General features: G+C 40.2%; 1 protein-coding gene across 3 annotated transcripts in view; it reads right to left on the bottom strand.

The window, feature by feature from the left end:
* Tbx15 (T-box transcription factor 15) overlaps positions 1-23374 on the bottom strand; it is a 117824-nt gene that overhangs the window by 22555 nt on the left and 71895 nt on the right. For all 3 annotated transcript variants that reach the window (XM_031374967.1, XM_031374965.1, XM_031374966.1), the window contains exons 3-6: positions 20874-20975; positions 19142-19313; positions 17917-18084; positions 7293-7357 (exon numbers count right to left, since the gene is read on the bottom strand). In XM_031374967.1, coding sequence (XP_031230827.1) covers positions 7293-7357; positions 17917-18084; positions 19142-19313; positions 20874-20975 — 507 coding nt within the window. The remainder of the gene's footprint in view (positions 1-7292; positions 7358-17916; positions 18085-19141; positions 19314-20873; positions 20976-23374) is intronic.

Genomic DNA, 23374 nt, shown 5'->3' with positions numbered 1-23374 from the left:
GGAACTCACCAGGCTGGCCTCGAACTCAGAAATCCACCTGCCTCTGCCTCCCAAGTGCTGGGATTAAAGGCGTGTGCCACCACTGCCCGGCCTGAACATCCTTTTTCAAAATGTGAATTTATCCCCTCTCGTGACACAATGCCTGTTACCACATGAAATAATATGTACATAGGAACAAACTATATAAAAGACTTCCACCAGCCACGCCCAGAATACACATACTGCTAGCTCAGCAGTATGAACAGACCCAGAATTCCTCTTGTACTTCATGCCTTTCTGCAGGTCCTATAGGAAAAAAAAAAAACTACTTTCATGTATAAATCAGCCTTCAAGGCACACTCTCTGACTAGTCTTGAGTTTGGGATTAATATACCCAGATTCATGCCTCCTCCAAAAATGGACTCCATAGAAAAGAACATATACTCCTAAAATACTGCACAACTTCACTGGCTGAAAAAGTGTCAGTCTACCTGGGACCTGACATGGGACCATCAGCTGTAGCTTCTAGAATGCTGTGTCAATTAGGCATAGATAGAGGAAGTCATGGGGACTTTAGGTTGCCTATAGATAGAGTGGAACTGGGAGTAAAGACCAAAGTCTAGGCCAAAGACAGACGGAAGGGTACCATAGGAAAGAAGGCAGGCTGTCACTGTGTAGTATTTTTGAGAAAACTTTGAGAAGAACCTTTCAGTCCCTTGCAGATCCTAATTTTAATTCTCTCTTTTTTATGGCTGTGTTTGTTTCTAAGTATTTTGGAATTCCACAAAATTTCCCAAGTGAGACTTGTACTTTTTGTGCACTCTTGGCAGCCACCTGGGTTTCACGTTAGCTGTGGCTTGGAAGACCCACTGAGCTCTCTTTTCCTCCATTCCCATGGCTCCTCCATCTACAGGCAGCATCTATACAGTTGTCTTTCCCTCTAGCTGAGCAACAAGGGCTCTTGATGGAAAATGTATCTCCCAAGGTTACTTCTGGATTCTACAAAAATGCCCATTCTCTTTGGCTTCGTGGCCCATTTCTTGCCTTTGCTTCATGCGTCCATAGTGTAGTCACTCACAAGGGCATAATTTCTCAGTTAATTACTAGGTGACATTGTTCAACCAAACCTCATTCTGTCTTAGGTTCAACCAAGCCTCACTGTGCCTTAGCTCTGCCTCTGAGAATTTCTCCTTGTCTCTTACAAACACCAAAAACTTGTTGGTATCCTTCTTCAGGAATCTAGGAAGCACAGGCATGCCTGATCTCTGCATGATCACATGACCCCTTGGATGTATGGATCTAAGCAGTAATTCTGTCAAATCAGAATCTAACAGAAGTAAGCAGGCTCAGATTTGCATCTGAATTGCCCTTAGCTTTTCCAACTAATCACAAACTCAATCTTCCTTCCCTCTCCTTGGGCATCCAAACCTAGCCCTTGGATTCTGGTCTCCTTCATTTGCCACAGGTTGGAATGAGCCTTTCTTATTCTTTTATTTAATTAATTTTTTATTATTGCATTTTAATTCATCTCCTACTCATCAATGTGGCTTTGCAACTAGTGAACGGTTTTCAATTGACCCTGTACACCTGGCACTGTGAGGGAAGGTATATCTAAGAGGATAAACTTGGAAAAGTACAGTTCCAAATTGCTGACGCAGTCAAGAGAATGACACAGGAACCTAACACAATGGAGACCAAAATGCCAATGTTATAGCTGGTAAGATTGTCTGGAGATTGTGGCTCAAGTGTAGGGCTGAATGAGAGAGTCGGGACTTCCCTGAAAGCAGCTGATTCCCAACCCTACAGGCCTCCTCTGCTAGGCTTACCACCCAACAGGAAGCCCTAGATTTACACTCTGGATGCATGCAGATCCTGGTGGATCCTCCTTCCAGACCCAGCCTTTAGATCAGCCACTGGATCTCATAAGAAACAGAAGAAAAAGGCAAGAGGGCAATTCTATGAGCCAGGAGCCCGTGTGTGTGTGTGTGTGTGTGTGTGTGTGTGTGTGTGTGTGTGTGTGTGTGTGTGTGTTGAGAATGGCAGTTAGTTAGGAAACCTATCATCTGGGTCACACTCAGATGGGACTCAGTGTGTGAGCCTCACAGGCCCAGGAACACTGCCCGAGGTATGAGTAGAGCATACAGTGGGTGGTTGCATCCTTCCCATCTTTCCGCTCCTCCCTTCTCCAGCCTCTGGACTGTGCTGGGATGGATTGAGATCGACAAACCTGAACGTGTTTTGGTTTGAGGTTTGGCAACCTCTGTAACTCCAAAGTATTCCACAAATGTTTTGTGTTCTGCGAAACCAAAAAACATTGGCCAAGCACTTTCCCCTCTAATTTTTAAGCCCATGTGTTTTTAAAGGAAATGTAATCCGTATGTTTTAGTAACATTTATATGCAATTCATCAAGCCATGCTCCTCCACATGAGTCATTTGATGTCTAAAATGCATGTGGAAGGACAGGGGTTGGGAAGAGCTGTGTTCACATGAGACGAGCCACAGAGAGGCTGGACAGAAGATCCTGATGCACTGGTCCTGATGCTAGCTCAGAACCACCAGGTTCAAGATGCACAAATCCCTCTCCATACACTTGCCCATCCATCTTTCCTATACACATTATACTCAAAAATCCTTGCCCATATCAGATCCTGTAGTTAGCTAGTGAGAATTAAATTACCAAACAGCTAATGACAATCAGGTGATTTTTCTTTTTTAACTTTTGGAAAAAGAAAAACATTCAAAACCTTTATATTTGCCTTAACAAGTCCATACAGCTTGTAATGATAATGCATCCCAGCTTCAGCTACCAGAAAGGTTCAGCTTGGTTTTCTGTTCTCAGCTAGGGGATCCTTATTTATAGGGCATCTGAAGTGAGTGAGAAGAAAAGACTACCATGGGCAGTGGTCTACAAACAGAGGTGCAAGCTCACAGGTGGCTTTATTTGAGACAGGATCAACATTTAAACAATGTGTGTTGAGGGAAATTTTACTCTCAGGATCTGTTGATGGTAAACCAATCAAGGACAGGATGCAAGCACAATGCATGGGATGTACATCTCTAAAGTTGGGCAGACGTGGGTGTTCACCAGCATTCCAGCTTAGCCCTGGGATGAGGGCAAACCATCTTAACTCTGTCATGTCTCAAAACCTTTGTAAGATGCAGGTTTGAAAAATGAAGGATGATCCCTGCAAATGATAAGTAATCATTTGCAGATAGGTGAGGCAGTTACTAATAATCCTTAAATTGACATTCACAGGGTTTTATTTTAATTGACACATAGTATATAGCTTATATAGCTATCTATGTGTTGAAGGATGATAACTCAGCATGTGTGCAAGACATATAATGGTCAAATCATGGCAGTATTTTCTTCTCCTTAAATACCTCATTTCATCGAATTGGGAAGCTTTGCACTCTTCTAGATCTTTATAATATGCATGATAAATTGTGAACCTCAGTTGTCCTCAAATGCTGCAGTGTATCAGAACTTGCCTTTCTGTGTCACTCTATTCTAGTATTTACCATTCTTTCTTCCATCCCCCCTTACTCTCTTCCTCTAACTTCTGGGAATAACTACTCTGTTTCTCATATCTACAGAAATCAACTGTTTGAACTTCTGCATAAAGAATATGCTACGTGGCTTTTTGTGGTAACTTATTTCATTTACTGTCCTTCCACCCCATTAATGCACAAATGACAGGATTTCATTCTTCTCTTTTTAAGGAGGCTTGCAGGGTTTGATATGACACAGGAAAGAATTCTCATACTATAAGAAATAAGTTAAGCATTGAAATGAGCTAAGCCTGACTTTAAAGCTCGGCATCCTGCACTATCGTGCAAGCAGTCTGTCCTTGATTTATCCATAGTTCTATTTTCAAGGAGTCTTACAGAAAAGAGTAACTCACAAACAGGACAGGAAAATCACTATTGTCTCTGAGTAGCAGGACATTCCCTAGTCTCTAGGAGGACCTCCTCTTGGTGTTCAGCTAAGAGGTCTTCAAAACATCTGACCAGTAGCCAATCCTTTAACACTCAGCACTTCTAGTCTCAAGGTGGAAGGCAGTGAGCCTCAGTTCCTGCAGCATAGATTTTTAATGTTGATCAGCATAAGCTAGTTTGTCATACCTAGGCATCTCCTATCCCATGCTACTGAGATACAGTTATAAAAAGGGACTCACTATAGCCCCAGAGGCTCCCCAATATGAAACAACCACAGAAGACATATGTCTGTCCTTACACCTGCTTTCTGGAAACCCTTCCCTTCGACCGATTCTTAGCACTGTATCATCTAACCTCAGCCATCCTATGGAAACAGCTTCCATTTCCACTTGACCTCCTGGTTGATTTTTATCAAACATCTATGTATTTTTTTCTTGCTATCTATACAACATGGAAAAGAACATTCTAGATGGTAACTTCCAAGAGTGGGGTGCCTATCAACAGGAAGCTCTAGCTGAAGAATTAAAATCAACTTTAGAATAGGTATTTGAACAAATACTACAGATTGCAAGAACTCCAATAGAAGGCAAAGGCAAGAGGGTAGCAGGGGGAGAAAATCAATACATTAATCATCCATAAGAAAATAAATAAATACTAAATACTACTACAGAGTTTCACCTCCCCAAAAAAGAAAGGAATATCTGAATAAATGTAACCACATTTGGCCCTGGAAATTGATACTTAGGTATAGAACAGAAGTTCTTATCTTGGGAGGTGGACCTTTCAAAAATATACAAAACACTACAGGATTATAAGAAAAATAATATACAGCTGTTCATGTACATAGTTACACTTACATACTAGAGGCCCACAGACCCTGAAGGCCATCCATGAATTCCAAGCTAAAGGCTTTGAATACCTTTGCCATCCATGTCCGGGCATTTTTTAATACCTTATCTCTAAGTAGGTCTTCAAGAAGCTCAGAGAGCAGTATCTTAGAAATGGAGGAAAGGGAAATGCTTTTGGTGACCTGGACTATAAGTTAAAGGTGGAGGACATCCAAGATAGAATGAATATGTGTTTGTTCTTTATTAACTAGGCTTTGAAGATGAAAGCCTTTGTGGAACAGGAAATTGTTTGACCAGGAGTCACTCACTCACTGAGTTCTAGAACGCTCTATCATTAACTGGTACTTAGACCATGATACTTAATGTTGTCTAAACACTGGAAAATTGAGCTAATTTTATATTACTCAATGGAGGTGACCTTATGGATTTTGAGTCAAACAAAGTTTATAGATACCTAAATGTATGTTGAATATACAGCAAGAGTTCAGTGAAGAGTGCTTTCATAAAATATTTTGTGAAAGAAATGATCACTGTGTGTGGTTTATAACATACATCTATGGTATAGTGAAATGTATACTAGGAGCCCACAGACCCTGAAAGCCATCCATGAACTCCAAGCTACAGGCTTTGAATACCCTTGCCATCCATAGCCTATCTGGGGAATATCACTAGTCAGTTAACCATTGTGTAGACATCATAGGATGTCAAATCTAGACATATGCCCACTGCACACCTTGACTGTAAGGTAGATGCTATCACACATGGGATCTGTTCATGCTGAAACACTGGTCTGTGGTGCTTGATTGGATAATGTATCACATATTTTATGGAGTAGTTCTAAATATAAATTGTTGATTTATCCAAAAACTGCTATAGGGAGCATACCAAAGATAAATCCTGACAATCTGTTGTCCAGATGCAAAACAGTCCTTGCAGATTAGGAAAGAAGTCTGATGTCTGCTTAAAGTCAATCGTGTTGCAATGCCTGTGCTACACCAGACATACCCATCACACTTGCTCGGTCTCTATTGCCTGTATCCAATGAGATTGTCTAATTGGAAATCATGGACATGTCTGGCTTCCTAAGTTGCCATAGATTTTAATTTTATGTAGTTAATCATTTAGAAGAAAGCATTATCAGTCAGAAAATCAGATGGTGGTAGACAATGATCCTTTGACCATCTGTCAACTTCTGGAACCAGTGGTGCAAATAATGAAGAAGGGTGGTATTCCCCCCTCATCACTAAAATTTCTCTTTGCTCTAGCAGATGGAGAGTATTGCAGAAAACCACAACCAGCCAAAAGATAGAGTTGTGAAGCCAAGTCCCAGGTGATGCATCTAATAACCCAACTCCTGCATCCAAGGCTCAGGGAGCAGTTTGGGAAAAGGGGAGGGAAAGGTTCTAAGAGCCAGAAGAACAGTAAGGTTGCTAAAAGAGTGTGTCTCCTAGAGATATCAGAGAAGCTACACACATATGAAGTCTCATCAACATGGCTACCTAGACATGACCTGAATAAGGACAACACAAATAAGCAACCTAATGTGGAAAAAGAAAAGCTCACAACCCTCAATCAAGAACTACAGGTCACCAAGGAATGCTGAGAGAAAGAGGGGTAATCTCTATCCCAAGAGAAGAGTCTGATACCAAATGATCAGCCATTAAAACATCCATACAAGTACCATTATACAAACTGAGCAGATTTTATTTGTAGATTTAAGAAAATAAACACACACACACAATAACAACAGCTAAAGAAAAGGGGGACATAAATTTTAAAGAGAGCAAGGGCAGACTGCATAGGATGATTTCATCATCTGTCAACTTCTGGAAACAATGGTGTAGCTAATGAGAAAGGGTGGTATACCCCTTCTTTACGGTATAGTGGAATATAACACTATACCACAGTATAGACAGAGGGTGGAAAAGAATAGAAGAAATGTTATAATTATAATCTCAAAAACTAGAAAATGTATTTTTTTTAAAAAATGAAAAGAGAAAGGAGGTATTCTAGAAACACTCCCCTTTATAAGGTCAGAAGTGTACATCTCTTGGAGGACTATTTCCCAGATGTAAAATCATTGCACTTGTTTTTACAAATTCAGCTCAAAAGGGTAGTACTTTTCTGAAATCTTCTATCTTTCAGAAATATAAAGCACGTAAGACACCACTGTAGCCCATACCTTCAGATATCAGAAAAATACACCAGTCCACTGATAACAATAAATGACCATGTGGCTTGTGCTCTACATGGACTGCACCACAGAGCATAGTGTAAAGGGCAAAACACTCTATAAGATTTGTTACAGCATTTTAGGATATGTGACAAAAAAATTGGAAGACGAGCCTTTTGTGGGAGGGGACTTGGGGATTCTTGGCTAAGCCATAAGCCATCCATTTCTGAGGCAGTGCAATTGCAGAGTTATAAGCATTCTTTGGGAAGCAGGAGCCCAAGGACCACCAATGAGATGTGGGGAAAGGAATTTCATCAAGAAGTCAGTAAGTTTCTTATCCCCATACTCTTACCTGTTTCTGCCAGAATCTCTGAATCCTTTAGCAAAAGGGTTTCGGTCAATTTTTAATCTGGTGATCTGGAAATAAACAAATAAATAAATATCAATTGTTTGCATATTAGTTGATCTCCTTTCGTGTCACTCCTAGAAAATTAACAAAAACTCACTCTATTAATAACATCTGTTGTTTTTATTCCATTTCCTTTTAGTTAGAGATTTAAATTTCAGCTTGACATAAGGCTCAGGCCTGGCACCCAGATGTGTAACTCACTTCTTTCTGACATCCAAGGTTTGCCCTGTGTGTGACTGTGATTTCACTTCTACTAGTGACAAACTTTGTGTGTAGACAAACACAGAAAAAGACAATTGAATGGTGGTGTGGTCCATTGTTGGTGATGCACAGGAGGTGCTTCAGGAATACTTGTCGAATGCACACTGTGTAAGTGAATGATGGAGAGATGGTTACATTCATCAGTTTAGTCCAGGAAACTACCAACAGACAATCAGCTTCAGGCTATGGGAGCCAAATAATTGGCTGCATTTCCCATTCAGCATAATATGTGCCTTTCCTGCCACCAGAAACTGCTCATTTAATGACCTCAAATGTTTGTAGAAATGTCACAAAAAGCTGCTCAGTTTTGACCCAAAGTAGTGAAGTTCCTGAAATATAAAACTGAACAGGGCCACGTGAAATGCATCTCACTCAGTCTCTGAGACTCATCAGCAAATCAGAAGGAACAAAGAGTCAGCTTAGCAGGGTGAGGAAAGTCAGCCATACTCTTCTTGGCTAGGTACTCAGAGACCGTTCATCTTTAATCACCTCTTAGTACCTTAGACCTCTCCATTGCATCCTAGGTTAGTCCAAGTAAATCCTAGCATCATTGAATGTATCATCCTCACGCTTCTAGACTAGAAAATGCCTAGACAACATGTTCCATATGAGTCCTAGAGTTTCTGCTTCCAGCCTTGGTCACGGGAGGCATTTTGATACCTTTGTGTCTGAACCAGATGTAAATGACTTGCTCCACTGAAGCCATAGACCCTCAGGCTTCCAGATGACATTTTAAAAATTTAATTATACACATCCTTCAAGATCTGGCTCTCCTGCAATCTCTAAGGTGAAAAGATGGAGCCTTTTAACTATGCTGATCCCTCAGAATTTTCAAGCTCACTTGAAATTTTGAAATTTCACTTTAATATGAAAATGTTTTATGAAATTAATTTCCCATCTCTCATTGGTGGCCCTTGGCTCCTGGTTCCCAGAAAATGCTTGCATACTCTGCAATAGCGTCAATTCAAATAAAGAAAAATAAGTGATTTATTCAAGAATCCCCAACTCCCCTCCAGCAAAATGCACATCTTCCAAATTTGTTATTACACAACTTAAGAGCTGGGGGCTCAAACAAACGAAAAGCACTCTGTGTAAAGCAAGTCTAGAAATACGGAAATCTTATTGTTTAAGGGAAGACTCAGATTGCTGCTAACAGCAAAACCTCTTCTCACTAAGACAATGAAAGTTGGTGCCTCTGCTGCAGACATTTCCTAGTCCTTCCTTCTCACCTCGTCAGAGTGGAATTTCCCAAAGCCAGAGCCTTTAAAATGTCTTTAAAATGCAATGTGAGATTCCCACAAACAGACTCTAACTTGAAAGCTCCATGCTGGCTTCAAGGCTATTTTGCTCCCTAAACATTCCTTGCCTCTAGAATGGTGCACTAATAATGTAGCAAAGGCAATTTTACATCCATTTTATAGACCAGAGCAGGAGCCTAAAGGTTTGCCTTTCTGAAGTCCAGTGTCTGCCATGTGAATACTGTATTGAGTTTAAAGAGTGTCACTGCTTTTCTGTGTTTGACTTAAAATCAGTTCTTTCTTCCCCCCATAACCCACCGCAATAAACCACACACCATATTTTCTTTTCAAGTTGGGGTTATAATATTTTATTTTCTCTTTCAAGTTGGCTTATCCTGTCCAACTCATTTATGATAGTGGTTTCTGATATACAGTTGCACTGCTGTGTTTGGGGTGCCTCCACAGAACCCTGTAAATATAACATTCTAGTTCATGGCCTGGGAGAAATGGCTGAGGATGTGATTCCCACAGCCCAGGCCATGGGATTTGTATGGAAATTTAATAGAAAGGGGCCAAAGATGTTGGTAAAATAGCACCCCTGTACATGTTCCGACAGTTTTAATGGAAGGCTTAGAGAGATTTATGAAGAGCATGACTGTAACAATCATTATTTATCAAATATGTTTTTGTGTGTGCTAAAGGTGACAGGTGACACAGGTGACAGGTTTGGTGGGCCTCAGCATGTGGCTGGGTCACCTCTTTGCTCTCAAGAAGTTTATAATCTAGAAGAACAAAAGGCCGACGTGCACAGTGGTAACAGCATAAAACAAATCATAATTAGATCCACAACAAAAGCAACTTAGCCTAAAATCTCAGAAGAATCAGCAAGTTGAAAGATTCTGAGATGAGACAGTAGGAAAGGCAATCCTTGAAGAATGTGTACAATTTAATTTTAATGTGGGTCATAAAGGCTTGCTGTCCTCTGGAGGACAAGGGTGAGTAGAAGGTGAATTGCTCATCAAGTAAAAGTTAAGAATCATCTTGTTCTTTCTCTAATGGAGACAAAGAGTAAGCAAAGAGTTGGATTTCCCATGCCTAGGTCTTTCCATTCAAATTGAAACCTAGGGTGTGGTCAGGAGACTCTGCATGTATGTATGTATGTATGAATGTATGTATATGTGCATGCATGTATGTATGTTGTACATATGTGGGGAGGACAAAAATTACACAGACATGCTACAGACTCATCAGGAGCTAAATAGAGGACTTGGATGAGATCTGGAGGAATGCTGGGCTCACAAGGAGACCCAAGAGGCAAGAAAACAAAGCCTCTCTTCAGTGCCTCCCTCATTGTGCATCACACCAGGGACCTAACAACAGACCCAACAGATGCTTCACAGCACTACAATGAGCCCAGAGAACATATAAGAACCTACAAGCAGCCATAAGGACACATACAACTTCCTTTATCACCCCGTGTGTGCACCATACAACCAGAGGCCCAAAGTCCAATGGGGGAAGAGAAAACCAACCTGTGCACCAAAATCAAATCAAGTTATACTAAGAGATAGAAAGTCAAAATAGAAATGCAAAGTTATCTATTTCCCTCTATTAGAGGTCAAGGCCTTTTAGGGAAACTAGCTACACAAAATTTATATACATATAAATGTATATGTACATACTTATATAAAATTATATATGTATAAAATGTAGAGAAAGGACTAAGAGAACATTTGAGTGAATTTCAACTCTACGTCATACTGTTTTACCAGTCAGACTCAACTATGTCTTTTAACCTCCCAGCCACAAGCCAGGATCTTGACTAAACTACCCTAAGTGATCTTAGAACTAACCTGACCTCCTTCCTTCTACTACCCATCCAGTCTAAGCAACTCCAATGATCTGCATTCACACATTCCTACAATGTGCTGGTTTTTCAATGACGACCCCCATGCAGAATTCAATCCTTCTTTGATCAGCCTTGCAGGGCCAACAGGCTCTGGCCCCAGTCCATGCTCCCATGTTAGCACATTCTATAGGCTCCAGCCAAACTGAACTGCAATCCATGCTGCTGTGCTTCAAGCTCTTCTCTTGAGAGGCCCTTACAGAGTGACTTCATACTAAATCTCAGTCTGATGGTCTGTACGCAGGAGACAACTCTCCTGCCTCTGTTGGCCTCTTCAACTTGAAATGCCCCTTAAACCAACTTTCCTCTTAATCCAACTATGTGTCCCATTTCCATAGTTACCATCACTTCCTCTGTGTAACAGGAAGCATTCACACCGATTTTAAGTACTCTTTCATAAAGTAGAGCCTAGAATGTCATGCATTTGGCACTCAATGGGTTTCTGTTAAATGAAGAACGAATGAATAGATGATTATATGCGAACCAAGATCATCAACCTAAAGCAAAGACATGGTTGAGCAATTCTTCACCAAGCCCTCCCTTAACCCTCAGATCTGCTTGCATTCACCTCTGCATTACAAAGATTATGAGTGTCTTTCCAGCTAAGGTCAATTACTAACTTCTTGTGCCCTTGAAGTTGTTCAAGAGCAATCATATTTAAACACTTCCCCATGATAAGGAGAAAACATGGAAAATGTGAAGGCCATCAAAAAGCACAGTATTCCTAACCTTCATATTGTTCAGTCAGAGGTATTGAAGACGGGAACAAAATGGAGTGTCTGTGGGCTTGTCACTGTTAAATTTTGATCATTGCCTCTGCATTTTTGTTTTGTTTTTTGTTTGTTTTGTTTTGTTTTTGTTTTTGTTTTTTGTTTTTATGAGACAGGGTTTCTCTGTGTAGCCCTTGGCTGTCCTGGAACTTAATCTGTAGACCAGGCTGGCCTCGAACTCAGAAATCTGCCTGCCTCTGCCTCCCAAGTACTTGGATTAAAGGCGTGTGCCACCACTGCCCCAGCAACATTTTTGTTTTATTTGTTTTGTTTGGCTGGTAGCACAGAATTGGTTAATTTCAGTCTACCTCACAATCCATATTAAGGACATGAGTAACACAGGCTCTGGAGGAGATGAATCCTGAAGGTGGGTGCAATCAGAAGGAACCCAGGTTAAATGACCCCCTTTGTTACAGTGCTTAGCTATTAGTACTTATATTTTAATCATACAGATTAGAAAATTTTCAATCAGGAATGGAAGAAAAAGAAAGAGTTGGAGAGATTGCTTCGTGGTTAAGAGCACTGGCTTCTCTTCCAGAAGACCTGAGTTCATTTCCCAACACCCACATGACAGCTCACAACTGTCTGTAACTCCTGTTCCAGGGGATCTGACAGCCTCACACAAAAGACAGATGTACATGCAGTCAAATTACCAATGAACATAAAATAAAAATAAATTGTCTTTTAAAAAAATGGAAAAAAACAACCCAAAAAACTACTTGAACTAATGTGTTTGAAAAATCTGCATTGGGATGGGACTCATGGCTCCAGCTGCATATGTAGCAGAGGATGGTCTAGTCAGCCATCAATGGGAGGAGAGGCCCTTGGTCCTGTGAAGGTTCTATGCTCCAGTATAGCGGAATGCCAGGGCCAGGAAGTAGGAGAGGGTGGGGTGGTGAGCACGGGGAGTGGAATAGGGTTTGTTTGTTTGTTTGTTTGTTTGTTTTCTGGAGGAGAAGCCTGGAAAGGGGATATCATTTGAAATGTAAATAAAGAAAATATCTAATAAAAAATCTGCATTGGTCTAATTGCAAATTAGAGAAAAGCTGGCTGGGCAGTGTGGGATATAGGCAGTGGCTCAGGGTCTGCTGGATTTGCTTCCACCAACCTGGCAGTACTTTCAAGCATCCTTTCTGCTCTGTGTAGCCAAGTCTCACCAAGAATAAAGCTGTTACATAGGGAGCATGGCTGTGTCCTTTTGGAACCTAGTTCTCTGCTTGGGAAAGAAAATCCAGGTTCAGTAGCCTTTGCCCTCAGAGAAGGCAAAGGCCACAATGGAAACTTCCTGATAATCTCACAGGCATGTGCAGGTATCAGCATCTTCCAGGAAAATGAATAGAGTATTCTGTCGCCTTCATTCCCAGTCTACCAACATACTGTGATGAGATTCTGGCCATGGTGTATGTTCTTTCTCACAGACCTGCCAAGTTGGCATTCAGAGAGCAAATATTAGCAATAATTACTTCAGTGTGTTAGCTTGGGAAGACAAGTATGAGGAAAAGAGAGAAAAGGTGGAAGAATACATAAATACTGCATGAGTATAAGAATGTTTAATTCACAGTTCATCATGAAAGAATTAGGATCATGGGTGTATAAAGAAAACAATAGAAAAGTCATGATAACTAATGCTCTTAGGGATGTAGTCACTGATAAAACGCATGTCGGAATCTATGCCACCAATCAGATGTAAGTGTTTTTAAATTATGGAAGCATCCTTCATCTGAACTCATGGTTTCTAGGCTTTAGAATTTCATAAGCTGCTCTAGTCCCTCCTCTAACATTTGAGAGATCAACATTTATGTCCCATTTTTTTTATTCTACCAACTGTAAAAATTAATACCGATTCTGGCATCAATATTTCATAAAATAAATAACATTTTGCATCAATAAATAGAACAACATGGAACAGCCTAAGTAGATGTTTATAGCTGTGGCATTTTTTTTTCAATGAACTACAGAATGCTGATACTGATTCAGACCCAGACATCAATTTCCAAATAAGAGCACTGCAGAACAGTGATTTACCAAAGTAGAGAAGTCCACCAGCTGCAGAGGTCAGAACTCACGCATGCCTCTAAACTTCTAATTGGCAATTCCTACCACATCACACGTACTGTTTAATTGTTCTCAAAAAGCACCATTAAATATGAGGAAGACTAGATACAGTTACACTAAGGCCCTCGTATGGTGAACGGTCATGAAAGCAGCACAGTGCCCCAGGAGGACCATGAAGGCTGAGCTCATTTGCAACCAGGAAAGAAGGCTATACAGGTGGAGGTTAATACTTTCACTGAACTTGAAAAGAACACAGACAGAGAACACAGACAGAGAAGACCTGTAATAGCAAGGCAGTCGAGTTCAGTGATAAAACTTCAGTGAGATCCCTGCACTCTTGTAAGTATATGATGGGACTAACAGAAAATGGGCCAAGGAACGAAGCCAGTGATTGGCCATCAAAGGCCTTGAGACATCATTGAGAATTAGTGACAGATAAATGAAGGAGTTGGCATTGTGCTTCATCGAGATCCCTCTAGTGATGCTGTTAAACAGCTGGGTAGACATTCAGATTTGGATCTAAGAAACCCAAGAGGAAGCTGTCTTCAGAGCCAGGGAGCAGGAAGGCCAGGGAAGAAGAAGGGCAGAAGCAATGAAATCAGAAAGAGGAGAATATGTTATTAGAAGCAACGGCATCAAAAGGAATATTTGTAAGGGGCTTCTGATGTCTAGTTGAGAGACTGAAAACAAGTCACCAAGGATATTGCCTTAATGAATTGAAGATGGGTAGAAGAATTTAGGATGTTGTATTAGTTAAAAGCAAAAAAAAAAAAAAAAATTCATACCTCTGGAGAATGGACATGCTAAAAAATATGATCTAAAGTATTACAGGAATCTTTGAAAATGTTCCAAACATTCATGCTAGGCTGCCTCAGGTTAATGACAGGATATTGCTTTCAATACTTTTTGAGGGGGAATGGAGGAATAAATAATAATTTCAGATCTATCAACCATTCCTGGAAAGCATAAAATGACCCATTTTCTAGGAGAAATAGATGTCACAGACAAAGTTACTTTCTCAAAGTGAGTTAGATGCTGGTCTGTTGCTCTCTATGCACCAGGACATAGTGCTTCATTAGAAAGACCTGCTAATACTTCAGTTAAGTTCCATTCCTTCCATTGGACTTTCTCCACTGTGTTCCTCCAGACATGTTCCTGAGCACACTGAAGACTAACCACTGGCTTTTCCTCTACACAGGCCTCCTAACCACTTCCTTCAAAAGACTCATGATAAACAACTTCATCAGAAGATGTTAATTACTTTCATTCCAGAACATAGAAGTAAAAAGAACACAGCAATAAAAAGATACATCTTACAAAAAGAACAATTTCTGTTCCCCAGAATCTTCAGGAAATGCCTGGAAATCACTGCTATGTAACCAACTGGTCCTGATCTATAGGATGCAAACTTCATGATGCCCAATGGGACAACCTAAGGTTCTTTTGTTTTATTAGAAGGTGCTGTATTATATTAAATCACATCTACACAGCCAAAGGGAGTATTAAACAATCGTTCTGGTTGATTTATGCAGCAACTGGGGACTTGTTAAAGAGGCAAAAGCTGTTACCTCAATCTCAAAACAAGGAGAACTGAGTGCGACCCATCCATTAGGAACATCATCACATCATGAATTCATCAACGTTGCATGAAGACAGAGATCAAAGTAGTAACCTATTCACCGTAATCCCTTCATGAGAGAATGTACCTTGTCCAATTCCCAACAATCTACTTTTCCCTAATGAGCAATTTATTCTTTAAATTGCCTCTACCCCCCACTTTCTTCCATATCTTTCTACATGCAGCCATATGGTAGTGTTGGCTGATTCATATACACTCTCTGCCTACCCCACACAATGAGGCAGGCACATTTGTGGACAAAATAGGCACATATTGAAAGGAGTTAAGAAACCTGTTCAAGGTCACACAGTTCACCAGTGTTTCCATCATAGTTAAATAGGTGTATTGCTATGAAATCTCGAGCTCTTAACTATGCCACTTGTCCCAGCCCAGCCCACCTGCAGACAAAATATATATCTGAGTGAAATATACTCAGATAGTGGAAACTTCTACTAGAGAAAATGAAGTAATGAGAGAGATATCAGGTACCTGTGTTGAATCCCCCTTCATTGTCAAAGTAAATGGAAGCTTCTGGCTTCCAGGTGGGTTGCAATAACTGCTCTCTCATGGCCTCTAATCTGAACCTGGATGAAATAGTTCTATGTCCATTGTTCAGTATTCTGTGTTTTTCTACCATGTATGTCCTGAAATTCAAATGTTCATTACCACAATACTGCTTTCTGAAAAAGAATAAACTACTAATTAAAACAGTAATTGGACTCATAGTACCCCTCTTATGGAACACAATGAACCCCAGATGCCAGTTGTTCAAAAGGCCGTGTGTATATTGTTGCTACATCTTGTGTAAAAATTTGAAAACTTTAGTGAAGCTTTCTGTGCAGCCCATTCTGGCCTCTGCAACCTTCCTATGCAAGAAGCTTGAAAGTATTCAGTACTTTAAACAGTGCCCAAAGCAAACTCAGATTCATCCCCTACCTTAGGTAAAACGTGGCATCTGCAAAGAAAATCCGAAGTTAGGAACACCGTATACATGTTGGAAAACAAAGTCTGACAGTCAGGTGTTTAATCTCCTCAGAGAGGAAAGAACCTCTAAGGAATGTTACCCAGCACACCAAGAAATCTAGTAATAGCCTCTCCATATGAGACATAAATTACAAAAACCCACCACCATCAGCTAGCTAGTACAAAGAAAATGCTTGATAATTATTAAATATTTTCCTCAATTGCTCTAAGTACAAAATAGAGCATCTAGTTCAAAGGGCATCAAACACAGTGGCATTGTAAGTTCATTTTGCTTCCAGTCAATCCCAAATGAAAGGATGCTAATATATAAGATTAGTAAACTGAAATCTTGTTTCAGCAAAGGATCCATTCACTACAAGTATTTTACTAATTGGATAATTTAACAGTGTAAAATATTAATATAAAATTGATTTGATTACATTTTAGAAAACTCCATAAAGTAAAATCACATAAATTCATTCAGCCACCTTCTTCAAAAAGCCAAACCGAGTAATGTTTAGAGTAAGAAAGTTAGTAATGCCTTATCACTGCCTCTGCTGTCTCCTATCCACCTATCTTCTATGTGAGTTTGGTTGGCTCCTATGTATGTCACTGTCTCAGAAAATGCATCAACACTTCCAGGAAAGCTTTCTCATTGTACAAATCCAGAAGTTCTCTGCCCCTGTGTTAGTTATTGGATTATTGCATCTGTTGTCATTGTGTATTTATGTTTTCTCCTAACTAAAGCTCTTGGCAAGAAAACCAGTCATGTTAACTATTCCATTAGCCAGCTCTATTTCTCTACAAAGACTAGAACCTAATAATTTCCCAGCACCTACTTAGTGAATAAATGTGTATAAGCCAGAAGCAAAATGTCAAAGATCCCTGTCTGGCTGCATGCACAGAAGTACACAGAGTCTGGAAATGAAGACATATGTCTCATAGTTTAGAGGCCTGGTGCTTTGAGATCACACAGAAGAGAGATATACACAGAAATCTTCAGATATAAGAAAAAGCAAGAATCAAACCTGCACAATGAGAAGTGCTAGGATGTGGAAAAGGTCATGAATGCAGGGAGACATAAAGACAACATAGGGGCTAGGTACTCTTGATGAAGGAGCTTGTTCCTGAGCTAAATGTAGACAGCTGTCACTGGCCATCACCACACTGTCATCACCAATGTTTCATGTGTGCTGCAGGATTGGTGTCTCTCCTGAGAACATGGCCCACAGAATCAACTATGACCTCATAGGGCCCCACAGAGACTGAAGCAACAATCATGGACCCTTATGGATTTGAGCTAGGTCCTCTGCAGATAAGTTATGGCTGTGTACCTTGGTGTTCTTGTGGATTCCCAACAGCTGGAGTGAGGGGTACCTTTCTTTTGCTGCTCTTGGGAGCCTTTTCCTCCTACTGGGTTGCTTCATTCAGCCTTAACAGAAGGGTTTGTGCCGTTTTATTGTAATTTGTTAGGACAAGTTCTGCTGATACCCCTGGGAGGCCTGCTCTTTTTTTTTTTTTTTTTTGGAAGGGAAATAGAGGAGGAGTGGATCTAGAGTAGAGGAAAGGGGTTGGGATAGGGAGATTGTTTGCAGTTGGGGTGGAATATATAAGAGAAAAATTTCAAAAACATAAAACTGGTATCTTTAATTCTGACTTTTCAGTGTCTGAGAAGAACTAAGCATTCCTCATCAAAAACAAGATCAAGCTTCTCTAAAAGCTGTGAGGCAACAGGTTCACAACAGGGACCGCTTACCTGCTGGTTCTGATAGGCTGTGACTGTGGTAAACACCGTCTCAGGAAAGTTGAATGTTTTCACCCCATCCCCCACAGGCACAGGTTTGGTGGGCGAAAGATCACTGCTGAAGTCTTTGCGGATCACGTGGACTCGAGGCTGGTATTTATGCATAGAGTGCAGAATGATCTGAAATACAACAGATAAGTTTATGCTGGGCATGACTTTTAAGGTTCCTGCATCTTTTCAAACTCTCATGCAAAATAAATCACAAAACAGAAGCATTGTAGGACTAGGATGGATTAAAGGTGGGGAGCACAAGGGCCTTGAAAGGAGTACATTCACATATGGCGAGAACTAAGCATTACCTGGAAACATATGATAGGCCACACCCATCGAGGATGTTATATGTGGTTTATTTTTTTTTAACTGGAAAAATACTGACCACCCATTCTCATGTTAGGACAACACTCCACTGAAAGTTCTCAACCTTTGCCCTGTGTCATTTTTGCCTCCACCTTCAAGTTTTCAGCAGGTGTTCATGCTGCCTTTAAATTCTCCACAGTTATTCACGTTCATTGAGTTGATAGACATTCTTTTATGTCACAGAAGTGCAGATGACATATCTGTGATATACCAACTCAGAACATATTTCCTTGAAGCAAATAACAACAGTAACCAAAAATGATGCTGGCACTGATTGAAAACTCAGTATATGTTTTATTGCCAGAGATAAATTAATAATCTCAGTTGTTTCATTTTTACCAGAATAGCTTAAGACTTCTTTTGTAAAATCACAGCTTTCTTAAGCAATTAGCCAAAACTATCATTCTTTTTTTTTTTTTCATCTTCGGAATTGCATTGTTAGGAGTTATTCTATTGAAGGTTGTGGTTTCCTATGTCAGTGTTTAATCTGTTCTGTGTTTCTGTCATACCTCCTTGACTGGACTATGAGTCCCTGGAGCAAAAAGGACTTTGTCTGATAAATACAAGCTGATGCATAGCAGATGTTTCCTAAATGTTACATTTGTAATAAATGAAATTTAAGTGAAAAAATCATTTATGCTTAGTTACTTGAAATGGCAGACAGATTGTTATTTTACCTACTTTAAAGAGCCTGGGGCTAATCAGCTCTAAAGCAAAAGGGGAAAGAGGAATGCAGAGGTGAGGGTTGCAGGAGTAAGGGACGTGGAGGTGAGGGATATGGGGTGAGAGATTCCGGGGTGAGTAGGGTTCTTTAACTCACATGTCCTTGATCATCCAGTTCATTGTTGGTCAACTTGAGTTTGTCGAAACTAACCACCTGTCTCATCCAGGTGTCTCCAGAAGCTAGGGAATCCGGGTGTATATAAACCCTTGGAGGCACAGGGGAGTCAGCATTGCCAGCCACCATCCACTTAGAGCTATGATACACATATCTGAAACACAGAAGGGGAGAGAGAATTTAGAGGCAGATCTTCAGAAGAACCGAGGCCCAAGAAACAAATAAAGGGACAAGGAAAAATGAAGAGATGATGGGGAAACAAAATGATAGGAATGACACAGAGAATATAAATGAGAAAAACAGAAAGATGGACAATCAAGAGGAAATGAAATTGAGATGGCAATGGACAATGGAATGAGATGGGAATGACAGAGAGATGTTGGGGTGAAATGATCAAAGTTACCACTCTCGTGAGGAAAACATTCTCAGAGTCGCTCTCCGTGCCACACACCCTGGTGTGCACACAGGCATCCTAAGTCCCTGTGTCTAGCTAAAGAAAAGGTATTTTACTGCAACCTTTCACCTTTTAAATGCAAACCATATCATCTTCAGCCACTTGTTCAGCATTTTGTTCCTTATTAAAAACATCTTTCATATTGTGCTATGGAAAGGAGCCGTGTGCCGGGACCCTCCAAGCCTCTCACTCATTAACCATTTCCTTGCTAGCCATCTGAATTCTACAAGGCACTTCTACAAGAATGGAAGGCTTCCTGCATCAGTGTAACCACTCTCAGAACTACCATCAAATACTCCTAGTGTTCACTTTAACAAACTTCCTTTGAAAAGTTTTCATCGTTCACATAATTTTCCCTCAATGCCCCGATCATGATATGTTCATGGTAGCAAATTCCCCTTTCCAGAGCTCACAAATTTTCTAGTGGTCCTCTAGACCCATCCCATACCCCTGGTACCTCTTTATGTTTCAGTTCTAAAGGACTACATGGGCCCTGAACTCTGGCAAGCTGCCTGAATTATATAGCTTCCAAGGTTCTCTTCCACTTACTAGAAGCATTTTCTCTCATAACCCCTATCATATAGATCATGTCTCTCTTAGCTAGTTCTCTTTCCATAGTGTCATATTTCTTCCCCATCCATATTTCATCATCCAAGCTCATAGGCTGAAGCAAAATTCTCATCAGTTAGACATCTTAAAAGTGCACCACTGGTTTGATTGGGGTCTCAAGACACTGAGCAAGTCATTATTGTTTTATAATAACAATATATGTGCCATCAAAGAGACTTGGAGGATACTCTGAGATAGATTTGAGGTAAAGTTTTTATCAGACTTAGCCATTCCCATAATAAGATTGTCTTTTTATGATCTTTCCAGTTCTCCTATTTCTTCCCATCCATCTTTTCAAGAGTTGTATATCAGATGTGCAACTTAAAAAAAATCACACTGGTCTACTTCCTTCTCAAAAAAAGAAAAAGAAAAAAAAACTAAATTCCAACTCACTTATCATTTCACAAGACAGGGTATCCAATGTGTTCGTCACTTTGACATGATCTTAATTAATTTCATATTCGAGAAAGACATGAGGAGGAGCTGAAAACAGACTTACCAAGCCCTGGTTTTCTATTTTTTACTGTTTGGTGCCTGGGACTCTGCCACACAGACCATTGGTGTAACCTCTGCCCTTACACATCTAACAAGCCTAAAGAATGCCCTTGAGATATTGATGATGTCCACAGCTCCAGATTCTAGAGTCCTTACCTGTATCTTTTATTGTCCACAGGCACAATATCCATTGCTATATAGTATTGCTGATGTGGATCCAGGCCAGTGATTTTCACTCTCATGGCCGGAAACATCCTCCTGTGAAGATGAATAAGGTCATGAGCACGGAGAGGAGGCAAGTAAGCTGTAGTAGGAGCTTAGAGTGTCTCTCATTGGGTATTTTAAGCACATCAAAACCCAAAATCCACTAATTCTCTGAGTTGATTAATTATCATTTTTCTGTAATTATCATGTATTAATTATTAATTATCATGATCACTGCAAACTGTGAAGGAGACTCACATTGCTGAAATACATCTCTTCTTAGCTTAAATTTAACCTACCACTTGACTCATACACTCAAATAGTTCATACCTGACTCTGCCTTATATTTTAATTCACCTTTAGTATTATGTATAAACTTCTGAGTTTATTTGAAAATTATCACTGAAAATAAATTTCTCAAGAAAAATAATAAAAAAAAAATGAACATGCTGCTAATTTCCAAACAAAGGGCCACCAAAAGTTTTCTTTCTTTCTTTCTTTCTTTTTTTTCAGGGCATAAAACTGAGCAAAAATTTCTGCAATTTCTCAGGCTGTCAACGTGTGTGTCAGAGGAAGGACCCTGTGGAATAAGGAGCAAATACCAAATGAAGTCTACTGGCCTCTGGGCAATACCTCGCTTCCACCACAATGGCTTGTTAAACTTGCCAAAACAAGTGAGGTCAGGATGTGGCACTTTACAGCTTCTCTCATAACTGAAGGGAGGAGAGGGCACAGCCCAAAAGAGGTATTGAATTTCAACTAGCCTAGAATAAAGTTTGCCATTCTCCTCACAAACTCCAAGAAGAAAGGAAAGACACCAAACCTGTTTGCATCAAACCAGACATTTAAAAAGTGCTCAGTTCAAAAATGTAGGTTGCCCTGAGTGTGCTCTAGGGTACTTGTACACAAAATGCTACATTAAGTTTAACCATCTGGGGCTAGTTAATAGAACTGAGCCGACCACTGTGCTAATGAGGTCAAGGTCACAAGCTTGATCCACATATGGCCTAATTGGCTTTGCTCCATTTCACGGCCATAGACCATGCCCTGACCTTAGACAGCCATCTTGCAAATGTGTGCAAGACTTTCTGTATAAGCCTCACATTCACTACTTATCCAGGAAAGGTAAATATCTTTCTGGTAGCAAATCTGTTCCATGAGAATCACACTGGAGAGACAAGAGACCTTTGATAGGAATGGCGGTGAATTCTGAAATAGTTGCATCAAATGCATAGCTGTTCCTCCTTTCACACTTTATTATTCTCCAGTTGTTTTATATTTTCTCATCCCATCCTCACAACTTTAATTAGGAGGCCCTGAATTTTAGTCTTCCCAATAAAATGTAATGATTGGCTACACTTAATAACATTCACTATGAGCTACACACTTTGATCTACATTAATTCTTCCAAACATCTGAGACCCTTAGTCTATACCTTTAAGCACAGATCAGTAATTGCCTTCTTAACAGCAGTGAATTACAATCTTCCACTATGTTTTAATGACTGGGAGGCATCTGGTAAGAGACAGAGAGAAAACGCTCTCACTTACAAATGGAGGAGAGATGTGTCTCCTCTTGGCCACCAACAGCGGCTGTTCTACACCCAAAGAAATCTATTTGGTTTTGCCTTACAACTTCAAAGAAAAGGCACTAGATATTTCTAATTTGATTATTTTCTCTGGAATAGTGATATAAGTAGTCAAAACGTTGGGTACCATTTTGCCCCAACCTGCGGGGCGTTCAACAGGGTCCTAGGGCAGGGGAGAGGGAAACTGAAGGAGACAAAAGACACAAAGAATGAGAGCAAGACAGTTGTCTGATTAAGCTCCACAAACTTTACTTCAGAGATGGCAATATAAGCACCAGCAGAAGAAAGCCTCAAGGGAGGGGGAAGATCCTGGGGCAAGGGAGGGGGGAAAACCCAGGACAAGGGAGGGGAAAGAACCCATGACAAATGAGAGTGAAAGAGCCTTTAGCAAGGGAGGGCTGGTGGCAATCTTCAGTTACTGGAACCAAGGGTCAATGTCCTCCACACCCACAAATATTCTGTTAGACTACACATGTTCTCTCAGGGCTGTACGGGTAAGCTAGTAATTTTTCACTGGGCCATAGTTAAAGCCACAGCTCCCAGCAAAATTCTAAACTTATTGTGGGAAAAATCATTCCATTCCTATCATCCATAACACAAAGCAAAGGCACTAGATTATCCCTGAACTGACCACCTGCTTTAAAATTCTGTGTGAATTTTCTGATCTCTTCAGATACTGCCTGTTCTTTGTATTATTATGCTAGTACTTTATACAAAGATAATTCATAAATTATCTTCCATGTATTGTAAAGTGAGTTGTATTTGGTATTAATCTTATGGTTAAACTTAGATCAACTCTTCTGTCTTCTAAATCCATTAATTCCAACATGCACCTCTGTCCATGGTGCTGACTGCTCGGGTTTGT

The sequence above is a fragment of the Mastomys coucha genome, unplaced genomic scaffold (genome assembly GCF_008632895.1).
Source record: "Mastomys coucha isolate ucsf_1 unplaced genomic scaffold, UCSF_Mcou_1 pScaffold16, whole genome shotgun sequence".
Classification (NCBI taxonomy): Eukaryota; Metazoa; Chordata; class Mammalia; order Rodentia; family Muridae; genus Mastomys; species Mastomys coucha.
The sequence above is the reverse complement of the archived record's forward strand: the minus strand, read 5'-3'. Positions and strand labels throughout refer to the sequence as shown.